This window comes from Austrofundulus limnaeus, unplaced genomic scaffold, assembly GCF_001266775.1.
Source record: "Austrofundulus limnaeus strain Quisiro unplaced genomic scaffold, Austrofundulus_limnaeus-1.0 Scaffold2030, whole genome shotgun sequence".
NCBI classification, from domain to species: domain Eukaryota; kingdom Metazoa; phylum Chordata; class Actinopteri; order Cyprinodontiformes; family Rivulidae; genus Austrofundulus; species Austrofundulus limnaeus.
In genome coordinates this window covers 9,494-21,333 of record NW_013954432.1, presented here as the reverse complement: position 1 = coordinate 21,333, position 11,840 = coordinate 9,494, and the positions used below count along the sequence as shown (strand labels likewise).

Genomic DNA, 11,840 nt, shown 5'->3' with positions numbered 1-11,840 from the left:
GGTGTAATAGCAGCAGCAGGTACATACATCAATGTGTGTGTGTGTGTGTGTGTGTGTGTGTGTGTGTGTGTGTGCTGCTCCAAAATGAAAAAAAAAAAAAGGAATCAGAGAAGATCCCTGTGATGTGTTTGTGTTCCTCAGTGGCCCTGGGTTGAACTGCGGCTCATAAATTCCAAACATGATGTAGCTCTGGCCCTGTTATTCTTTGTGCTCCCAGTGCAGAGCTCAAGCCTGAAAGTCTCATCTCCCGATGAGAAGGGGAACAACGAGCCGGCTATGTTTTTACAAGATGAGGAAGAAGGATGTGGGGGGGTGGGGTGGGGGGAATCATTCCCTCCTTCCATTGCTCTTTTTATCCACCATTCATTTGCTCCGTTCATGTGATTGACAAGCTGAAAATTCAATTTAATGACCTGCCTCCGAGCACGTAATATGATTTTAAAGCCTGTTACGGTCAAGCAGAGGTGCCATTTGCATAATGATCCCCAGCCAGATAGGGCTGCAGCCGTTGCCATGGCAGTTGGTAGACAAGCAGAAGAATGGAGGATAGATGGGAGGCTGTGTGGGGTTTTAGTGCTGGGGGCTTGATTGCAGTAAAAAAAAAAAAAAAAAGAGCAAAAACTTGCACAGGCTTCATACTCTAAAAGGCAGAGCTTTGGGAAACGACACTGGGAACACAGACCACTTGCTGTGTTTTAATGGTTATCGATCATAGATTTGAGGTCTCTTTCCCACAAGGTTATTATGGTTTGTTATCTTTGTTCACTGTGATTTGTAATGCCGATTGTCCACGCTGTCACATGTAAGTAAACACTGCAGGTTGAAGTTTTTTTTTTTGTTTTGTTTTTTTTTCCCGGGGTGTGGTTGTGCGGTTTAACTCTGAGGTTAACTGCAGGACAGTGTTCAGAGGAAGGAGGCACAGATCAAGTGAGGATCCTCTCATCACACAGGAGCAGCAGCAGCACTCTGCCTCCTCACATCCGTTTAGCATGGAGTGCACTCTCAGCACAGCTGTGCTCCATACCCCTGGGCTCTCCTAATGTTTTAAATATTTCAAATGTCAATATCACGCTGTTTAGAGGATGTTGAGTCAAGCAGTTCTGATTGCCAGAGTAATTGACTTAATCGGTGTAAACATTAAAGGCGGGGTTATGGGAAGTCACTCTGTCTTTTATGTTATTTAAATACTTCTTTTTTTCTTTTTCCAGACGGAGATCGCCAAACGACTCAATGCAATTTTAGCTCAAATTATGCCTTTCCTGTCACAAGAGGTAAGCTTTTATTAACATGACCTTTAAAAAGTAGCTCCGGTTTTGTTTCGTTTTTTGTCAAAGACTATTAAAAAAAATCAGGTTTAGTTTTGAGTAATTGCATGCGTAAGTGGGGGGAGGGTCACTTACTTTTGCTTTATGATTCCTCGTAGTGCTATTAAAATTAAATCACAAGTTTGGCACTCTGTGAAAATCATTTCTCCTAAATTCTTCCCACAGCACCAACAGCAGGTTGCTCAGGCAGTGGAGAGGGCAAAGCAGGTGACTATGACAGAGCTGAATGCCATCATCGGGGTACGTGGACTTCCCAATCTGCCTCTCACCGTGTGTATACCCCCTTTTATTCCTTTACTTCAACTTATAGGGACAAACCTGCACAGAATACTCTCAGTAGCATATGTAGTTTCTTTTTTTATCCCTTTTTTATGATGCATTATTAATGAAAGTTAAAAAAAATGTTTAGATTTACTTATTTTCCCATTTGATTTGATCAGTGACCTCTAAATACATGCTGTACGAGTGTAACTCAGATGGTCGGTTCCTGCAGCTGTGGCTTCAGTTGTGTCCTCCCTTGTCTTGTTGTGCGTTTACAAATGTGAGCCTGAGAGCTCTCGAGATCCCCTCCGTGACTTGTACCGCTTTAATTGGCTAAGGTTTTAACGAGGAGCCTCATCCCTCACTGTTGACCTGGATAGCTGTRGGAGTTAAAAGGCTGGAGCTGAGCAGAACGCAGCCGACTTTGCAAGCTGGGCCGAGACCGTCCCAACAGCAGTCGGCCCTCGCAGCGCAGCACTGAGCGAACAGCAATGTTTGGTGTCCGTTTCTGCTTCAAAACACCATCTGTTCCTCATTGATCAGCTCTGCTCACCCAGCCTTGCAGAAGCAGAAGTGATTAGTTTCGACGCTCAGACTATCAGTGATCTTATTAGGACAGTTGAATCTTTATTATGCACAAGAAGCAGGTCCAAAAGGATGACTTTAAAGACTGGATATTGAAATAGATGTCCTCGTCATGACCTTTGTTCCAGGTCATTTGCCCTTTTTTTTAACTATGCCTGAGCATCTTCAGGTTATGGAAAGTTGCTTGTTTACCTTGTTACAAAAAACAAGCAGCAGATGTGCCTAAGAATAGTCACATTTGATTTGAAGCTCCGTCCTGTGTGGCTTTCTTCTTTAGAACATATGATACTGCTGTAATTTTGCTGTTCTTTCAAATTCGCAGCTGTGATTCTTTCTGTGTTGGTCTATATTTAAGAGTTGACCTGGAATATGTTCTGACCCTTTACATGTTTTTAGAGTATCGCTCTTGCGAGATTGTTAAATGAAATGAGGAGACTTCAGCCCAAGATGCCCCGGCTGGTCTTGTCGGGGGTGGGGGTGTGAAAATACCTCCTGTGTGTTTTACGAATACTTTCCCATCTATTATTTATTAAGGAGAAGCTCTGTAGGCATGCCAGGATSTTCATGTATATTGTAAAGTAAGGTGGAGGGTGAAAGAGCATGCCAGGCAGACAGGCAGCATCCAGGAACCAGCTGCATGTCTTATTGATGGAGCTGTGGGCCATTAATAGAATGCAACTAGGGCAGCTGCTTGCTCTGAGAGAAACCTGACTGCCAGTGCCTCCTGTTTGATTTGAAAATGCACAACATATTCAAGTCAACAGTAAAAGGCTCGCCCTCCTGCATACGATCAGGCACCTGGATTTTCTCCYGCTGTTTGAACATTTATTCGCGCTTCTGTGGCCGTTAAGAGCTGTGTAGTAGTTTGATGTTGGAGAGAAAACACCTGTAATAGCTCTGGCCTTGACCACTCTGTCCTCCTTTTCAGCAGCAGCAAGCTGCCTATCCTGCTCTCRTGGTCAGTGGAATCTATTTCTTTTTGCCTCTTCTTGTTAAACAGACTTGGTGTGTTCACATTGTGCATGCTGCATGGCACTAACCATGCCCAAGCACTGCGCCTTTCACCACATTAGCGCCTTTGTTAGCACACTTGAGACAAACTAAAATACATCAGCCTGGTTTGCCTGTGCAATCTTTTATTGTTGCTACACTTGGTGTGAAGGGTAAAAAAAGTGCAAAGAGTAGGTCTTTATCTTGGATTATTAAATTACAAGAAATGGGCCAGACTGCTTTCTTTATTTATTATTGTCTTCATTTATGGCCCTTTAATGAGGGCTCTTGCTGATCAGCCATGCTTATTACCCATCAGAGCCTCATTAAACACAATGAGCAAGGATGTCTCCCCCCTGCCAATGAACTGGCTCCTTAATTTCCCTCATGGACACAAGATTATAGCACACTCTTTGGCTCTCTCTCTTGTTTTTACTGTTTTCCAGTCTAGTCCACGGTAATTCCACATAAAGGGACGAATGAAATAAGAMAACGTCCACCAGATCATTTTCAAGTGACTTTTGAACCTGTCGAGTTTATCCACCATTTTGCTCTATGTTATGCCATCCCATGGTCATTACCAACTTCCTACTAATCATGAAATGGCCGTAAAAGGCCACTGATTAAACTTTTGTCTTGTAAAAGAGAAGGGAGCGTGTAGTAAAAACAACTGAACTACTCAGCTGGCTCATAGATGGGGTAATAAATTGCTGATGTTTTTATTGGTGTCTCRGCAAAGTATTATTTAACTTTGCTTTAAACTGCTTACTTCCATGCTGAGTGCTTTTTAACTCCCATTTATTTCCCCGTGCCTTTCAAATATTGATGGTGAATATTGGAGGCTTGACTGCGTGCCAGTGTGGGACCCCAGCTCTTGGCTCCCAGGGCGAACTTTTCCAGACGCACACTCAGAGACTGCGAGGGGAAGGAGTGCCAGCTCCTGGCACTTTAGAGTTCCCTCAGTCTCTTAAAGTTAGGGTGTGCGGTTGATTTATGTGCTGTCAATACAAGAATGCGCATGTGAGAGCGGTAAACAGACACAGTTGTGTTTTTTTGAAGTGTTTTAAAAAGCAGGTAGTTGTTTTGCCCCGAGGCTGACAGCTTAACGTTCTTTCAGATGATTGCTCAACTCAGTGATGATGCAGGAGAGCTGCGACGCTGCAATATGAAATGTGCCAGTTTGGCAGGAGTGAAATCATGTTTGTTGGCCGTGTTAAGTCGTAGTTAAAACAAACATAATGTCGTTGGGAAATATTTATTTTACTTTATTGCCCCTTGTTAACTCTGAGATTAAATATCTAAAGCCTTGTTTTATGTATTAGGTGTGTTGAGCAGAGTGTTATTAATAACTTGACTCTGCCCTGCGCAGGGCGTATGCCACCCTGGCTTTAAAAGATGATCAGCCTGATCTGTGGTGTAAAGTTTCCTCTTGGCGTTTCCYTTCAACCCACTCGGTGTTTGTTCGTCTGTGTCTCCGTCGACTTGCAGCAGCAGCAGCTCCAGGCACAGCACCTCTCCCACGCTGCCCACGGGCCTCCGGTCCAGCTGCCGCCCCACCCCTCGGGTCTGCAGCCACCCGGCCTCCCCCCTGTGACTGGTTCGGGGTCAGGGCTGCTGGCGCTCGGGGCTCTGGGCAGCCAAGCTCACCTCCCAGTGAAGGATGAGAAGAACCACCATGATCTGGAACACAGAGGTAAGAATGTCAGCTCCACTGGGCGCAGTAGAAAGTTTATTATGGTATAGAAAGTTGTCTGTTTTTCCTTAGTGGAAACGATGTTAAACAGGGTCAAGCCAATTAAGTTTGAAGTGCTTTTCACTCTGCAGAGCAGGATCGTAGGGTGAGGAGCACATCCTGTCTGTTCACATTCTATCTGGATAATGAGCTGGTGCATTCCCAGTTCATGACTACATAACCTATTCAGCAGCTCCAATACATGTTAATAAAAAGGGCCTCGTGCCCTGCAGCTGACTTGCACATGCTCAGCTTGAAGCGTTTTGTGACGATGTACTAACTGACATGTTTTCCACTTTTGCTCTCTTGGCTTCTTCGTCACTTCTTCTGCCTTCGTGACATCACCGGTACAGAGAACACGGTGAGTCTTGAGAATTGTAAATTTATTTTTTTTTAATCATTGCATTTATATATATATACATGGAATCGTAGGAATCGTATTAATTGTCAAGTGCCAAAAATTAATCGATTAATGTTTTTCTGACGATTAATCACACACGATATGATTATGCCCAACCCTAATATGTGTGTGTGTATATACACACACACATGTATATATATATGTTCTGTTCTGGTTTAGAAAAGCTCAGTGAATCGCACTGGAAGCACGCGCAGTGACGCGCTGCTGTCACAGCAGTCTATCAGGAGGAGAGTTTAGTCACTCAGAGTTGGACAGATCTGTTCGATAACAACATTCTGAACACATATTTAATATAAAGTTAGGTTTTACAGACCAAAGTTTCTGGTAGTTCAGGAGCAAAGTGCAGGAGGAGCGGAGGAGGAGGTGTCAGACTGATCGCTGCAGCAGCTTGAGTCGAGCCGGCCAGCTGTTATTTCAAAGGTTCTTATGGCTCAGCAGCAGAAGCATAAATATTACTGTTAAGAAAGCTAAATAAATAAATAATCTAAGTTTGATTATGAAAAGAAATTAAATATCTGACAGTGATCATTACAGTGTGGCTCTTATTTCCTCACTTCACCATCTGTGTCGCAGTTTCACGTCTCCAAAACAAGCGTACGCATGGGTCAGAGCTGGTGTGAGGCACCGCACATTTTCATGTCAAGTTTGGATTTTATAAATGACAACTTTGGCATGAAAAGTGGCGTACGCAAGTTTCTGGGCTCATATTGTGGGTACGCAAGTTTTACAAATCCGACCCCAGGTTCTTCTCATCAGTCCTGCCAGAATTATATGCTTGTCTCTTCAAAGATGTTCAAAGTGTTATATACAACATATAAAATAATAATTGTCCATAACGTTTCTATAGAGTCTAAATAAGTGTTGAATGGTGAACTTTAAAGCAGCTTGTGGACAGGCTTTATAGCAGTGGAAAAGAAAGCCTGATTAAAGTCAATGAGAAGACCCATTCACATGTCTTGCTTATGCTGTGCATGAAGTAAACTGCGTATTTTTCTACTCCTATCTGCTGAGACACTGTCTCGTGCATTCTCCCCAGTCAGAACTAGTTTATGTGAAGTGTAAAGATCTCTGAGCTGCATCTCTGGTGGAGCAGCAGGAAGCAACCGTTCCAACACGTTTTTTAAAGAAAGTCAAATAAAACAGACAGCAAACAAACTCATGGATGTGCACATAGGAGACAGTACGGACTGCTGCCGGCTCTCCGTTGCTATGCAGACCAGGAGGGAGAGCACCTTGAGCATAGCGGCACGTTCCCACTGATCTGTTGTTCTCTTTGTGGCATTTCTGGATTAACATCAGAAATACCAGGTCTTTCGCCTCCAACTGAACTRAAAATAAGGACTTATCAGGATTTATCCCCCTGCAGGTTCTCTTTTGTGTATGAGTACTTCATGAGAAAAAGGCCATTTCAAATTATGACAGTGAGATCTGCCGTCTCACGTCTTGTTGGAAGTAGTGGACCCTTAACCTTCATGCTAAAATAACTGTTCTCTGATTGACAACAGATTATCTTATTTCCTACACACCAAACTTTCTCCTTAAGCAGGGTAGTAAATTACAGTCTTTTCCTTTAAAGCGACATGGAAAAGAACTATGTAAACTGATGCAATGATGGTCTCTTGGCTCTGATTCTTTTCGCTGGAAACCACAAATATGTCCTCAAAAGTCCCCTGTTTCCTTGAATGTTGTTACTGTAGCAAGGGTTACCCAAGTCTGCTTTTACAGTACACGCAATATTATTCACAGGCTCCCCCTGCAATGGAAGTGCATCAGCAAATGGCTGTAAGTGCATCCAGGGCTGACATCTGTCTCGGGAGAACTGCAGACATAAGCGGAAGGCATTCTGGGTGCTGTTAAGCGAGGGCTGCTACTACACAGACCTCTTGGCTTGGCTGGAAGTCAGTAAATGACTGAGCCCACATGAATGTTGGAGGAATGAACTTGGCGCAGCAGTCAATGTCACGGCGCACTCCAGCCGCGTTCACTGTTAGCTACAATCTCCTACGCTTTGCGCGGCGGCGCTATGACATCATGAAGCAAGTAACACAATGAGGCAGAAGTTGCTATGCTGTGGCACTTCAGAGAAATGACGTAAACGCGGCTCTTGAGTTCCGTTGAGTGGGCTTTTGGTAGCTGAATACTTCTAGGTAGGACGAGGTGAATGACCCCATCCATCCACTTCAGAACAACGCTCCTCTAGGACTTGGTGCTTGAAGCAGTGAGCCCTTCACGGGGCTGTTTCTTCAGAGATGTTGTTGTTAGTCCATAAAAGCCAGGGCCGGATACTTTCAGCATGGAGCCGGCCGCCGTGCACCGCTCTCACGGACTCATTTGTTAAAAGCTGTTGTCTTTTCTTTTCCCACATGGGTGAAGTGTGTAGTTCCTGTGCACATTTTGGGGCTTAAGCCCCCTGGCTCAAGTACAATTTTCTTCCTCTTCTTAACCAAACGGTGGAATATCTGCAGATGAAAGGTTGTGCCTCTCGGTGCCTAACGGTGGACACCGAGGGGGTCATTGTCTCACCTTCCGCTGATCTACRACTCAATAGAAGGCTTTCAGCAGGTTCTCATGAAAAAGCCCCGGCTGCTCTCGACTATTTAAAGAGGGGCAACTGTTCAGACTAAGAAACAAGAGTGGCATATAAGTACTTTGCAGGAAGCTCAAAACATAAGAGCATATTCCAATCTCTACTCTGCTTGGATTGTTAAAGTAAAATGTAGAGACTGTCAATCAATATGTGGATGATGTAAATGTTTTTTATGTTCACCATCATTCATTACAAAGAAAACAGCATTTTTTAACAGCAAGGTTCTGGCACCTTGCTGATATTCAGAATAATAATCCTTTAATCACCTGAGTATTGCCAGTCGTGGGTTTTATCTGTTATGGATGTGAAAGCCCCGAGTGATTACAGCATTTGATCTGGGTAATAATGTCTTCACTGCTGCCCTGCCTGGGGCCCAGAGGCAGCACTGCTCTAATCCACAGTGCATTCTAGTGGAATTGTATTACACAAAGACCACCAGGGTTTCTCCTCTAAAAAGCGAGGGGTGGGGGGGTTGAAGGGGGGGCTAAAAGAGGAGGTTACCATGGAAACAAGCTTCTCTCGCTYTCTCCATCTCTCCTTCCCTTCTTATGCAGACACACATGCACACGTATGCACGGAATATAAGCACACTCACTCCAGGGACAGATAAGCGAAAGACAGGTGGTGTGTTTACTTTCCACGGACCCTCCAATCCCCGAGCAGGCTGAGCCCCCGATAACACGAAGCCTGTACAGTCACCGACCACCGAAAGCAGATAAGCACTCCAGCAGAGCAGAGCAGTCATCGCCCTCCAGCCAGGATGAACAAACCTGCAAGACCCGGATTCATTTGGATTAGGGTGGATTGCTGCTGCCAGTGTGGACGCCAGCGCCGCCAACRCTGCTGCCTCTGCTGTGATCAGACTACTGATGTTCACAGGAGTTTCCACACGAGAACCCGATGTTGCTCTTTACTCTCTAGAGAGTTTTAGTCAAAGGACACGGCCACGCTGGAGGACTGGATGCTATTTTAGATATCGAGATCAAGGGGGTTGTCAGCACTCGTGTTCGTGTCACTGAGGTTAAAAGGTTTCAAAACCAGAACAAGTACATTCCACATCCTGATGTGTCCTGAAGAGAGACACTGAACATTATCAACATGCTGTTTCACCTTTGACTTATGTCTACTCTGTTTATAATGGCCTTTTTTTTCCAGAGGAAGGCTGAAAAACAATCAGGAAATTCCTTTGTGTTTGTTCCAAGTCTCCACTAAAATCCAGTAATTCAACACTGGTATGGTTTTTATTATAATGGCCTGTAAAGGGACCAACAACACGCTCTTTGATGTTGAGATCAAGACAACTACAAGTACTACTTTATTATGTGCAATATGCTAAGATGCTAATTATCTTTCCACACACATTCTGTGATTAAAGCACAGCTGGAGGTGCATGAGCAACATGACTAATTACAGAGGAAATGGTGATGTTGAACTAAGGTGGTGAGAGCTGAATTTCCCTTTGGCCCCTTCTTTGCCTGTGCTGATTTTTAATTTATCTTAAAAAAACTGATTAACAACTCAACCAAGTAAAAACATATAAAAAAAAAACAGTGAGCAACTTCTCAGAAATATTACAGGTTTGTAGCCTGCATTTCCAAAGAAATTGCTATTGATTCAGCTCCATGTATTGAATATAAAGCATGAGTGGCTATTTATGTGCAGTAAATATGATGTCCTACTGTGATACTTAGAAATGTTRTATTAGAAAGAAAAACAAGTTTGTTTTTTCAACACTCAGTAATACTTACAGTAGCTGCAAAATGCCTCACACACAATGTATTTATTATTATGAACTTACAAAAGATATATAATCGTAGACTTTTTTAAGGTAAGTAACATTTCAGCACACTGGCATTTGAAATAACTTGCAAAGTATAATTTCAAGCAAACCACCAACCAAAGTGTCCTTCTTTCATCTAAAAACAACACCAATGTAAAAAAATCTAACAATGTTATTCAATCAATACTAATACTACAAACTTTTACACTGTCATCAGTTCAGAGTTAAGTTACATATGTGGATCTGTTTTATTATTTACAAGCATAAACAGCACAGCAGCAGCTAGCTGTAGCACTTCTGGTTCAGCTTGAGGCACTGCTTAAATAAGAGTGTAATGCAAAAGTGGCAGTGGTTTAACGGGTTATAAAATATCTTTCACATGAATGTTTTTTTTAATTAGCATTGTTTTAAGAGAGCAACAATCCAGTATGGTTTTGACCCGCCCTGACTCTGTTGACATTATGATCAACAAAAATTGTTTTTATAATTAAGGTCAATCAAATAGCTGTCTGCCACAGGTAAGATTTTTCTTCACTGAACCCTATTTTAACAAAACCTAATTATCCCTTTTCATCTTCCTAAACAGAAATATTTACTTTCACACTTTTGTAATTTTAGTAAAAACTAAAAGATCAATATCATGGTATTTTCCATGTAGCTCTTGTCTATTTAGCTTGAGTATCCACAGAACAATATTAGGGTTTATTTTTATGAAATTTTTAAAGAATATATGTAATATATTTTGAATGTAGTGAAAAGTCTAAATAAATGTCAAAGTATATGCCCTAATAAAACTGTTGTTAAGTTTGCAAAAACACATCAAGTCTAAAACGTATGGTCAATAACCCACCAAAATATGAGAATATTCTTACTTACCCTTGTTCAGTTTAAGCTAATAATAATTGATGTAATATGTCCTTTCAAACAGGCACATTTCCTGCCAAAATAAAAATAGCAAAAGTCATTCCTTTTTATAAAAGTGGGGATAAATATCAATTCTCCAATCATAGCCCATTCTCTCTTCTCTTTCAATTCTCAAAAGATTTAGAAAAACTATTTTTGCAGCAACTTGACAATTTCATGGAAAAACGTTTAGTATTATCTGACTGTCAGTATGGGTTTGGAGCAAAAAGATCAACTTCAATGGCAATAATGCAGTTAGTAGAAGATGTAGCAAATGCAACTGATAAAAAGGAGTTTACTGTTGGAGTGTTTATAGACTTCAAAAAAGCTTTTGATACCATAGATCATGGCTTACTGTTAAGTAAATTGGAACGATATGGTGTGAGAGGACAAGCCCATTCATGGATAAAAAGTTATTTGGATCATAGATATCAATATGTACAAATAAATAATGTGAATTCTGATTTACTGAATGTAACCTGTGGAGTACCACAAGGGTCTGTACTGGGTCCAAAACCTTTTTTATTTTATGTAAATGATCTTTGCAATGTATCTAAATTACTAACATTCACCTTATTTGCTGATGATACTACATTATATTGCTCTGGTAATAGTTTGGAACAGCTTCTGAATACAATGGAAATAGAATTAAAGGTAAAAAAAGAATTGGTGTGGCAAAAATAAACTATTACTAAATCATGATAAAACAAAATATATTGTATTTAGTAATAAATGAATAAAAATGATATAAAGCTGAAGATAAATAAAATAATACTAAAATAGAAAGAGTATACGAAATTAATTTTTTAGGAGTGACACTTGATTACAAATTGCATTGGAAAGCTCATATTGAAAATGCAAAAGCTAAAATGGCAAAAATATTGCAATATTAAATAAAATAAAACATTTTCTAAATTTAAAAACATTATATATGTTATATTGATTAATACTTCCATACATGACTTACTGTGTGGGAATTTGGGGAAGTTCCTATAAAACCAATAAAAAACCTATTTATATGCTTCAGAGGAAAGCTATATGAATTATAAATGCATTAGATTATTGTCATCCAACAAATGAAATATTTATCACTTTGCATACTTTAAAATTTTATGATTTAGTAGAACTTAGAACAGCATTGACAATGTACAAAGCATATACTAAAGTCCTTCCACATTGTATACAGACGTGGTTCGAAATTAAAGAAACAAATTATGAATTCAGAAAGATTTATTTAGAAAAACAAAGGTTAGGAC

At 41.1% G+C, this 11,840-nt stretch overlaps 1 protein-coding gene across 9 annotated transcripts in view; it reads left to right on the top strand.

Moving 5' to 3' along the window:
- The window catches only part of LOC106536919 (protein groucho-2), a 26,544-nt gene that overhangs the window by 6,787 nt on the left and 7,917 nt on the right, over positions 1-11,840 (top strand). For 2 of the 9 annotated variants that reach the window (XM_014034274.1, XM_014034272.1), the window contains exons 5-9: positions 1,209-1,271; positions 1,491-1,595; positions 3,100-3,129; positions 4,650-4,854; positions 5,247-5,254. In XM_014034274.1, the coding sequence (XP_013889728.1) occupies positions 1,209-1,271; positions 1,491-1,595; positions 3,100-3,129; positions 4,650-4,854; positions 5,247-5,254 (411 nt within the window). The remainder of the gene's footprint in view (positions 1-1,208; positions 1,272-1,490; positions 1,596-3,099; positions 3,130-4,649; positions 4,855-5,246; positions 5,255-11,840) is intronic. The other 7 variants (XM_014034279.1, XM_014034278.1, XM_014034275.1 and 4 more) reach the window with 5 other exon arrangements.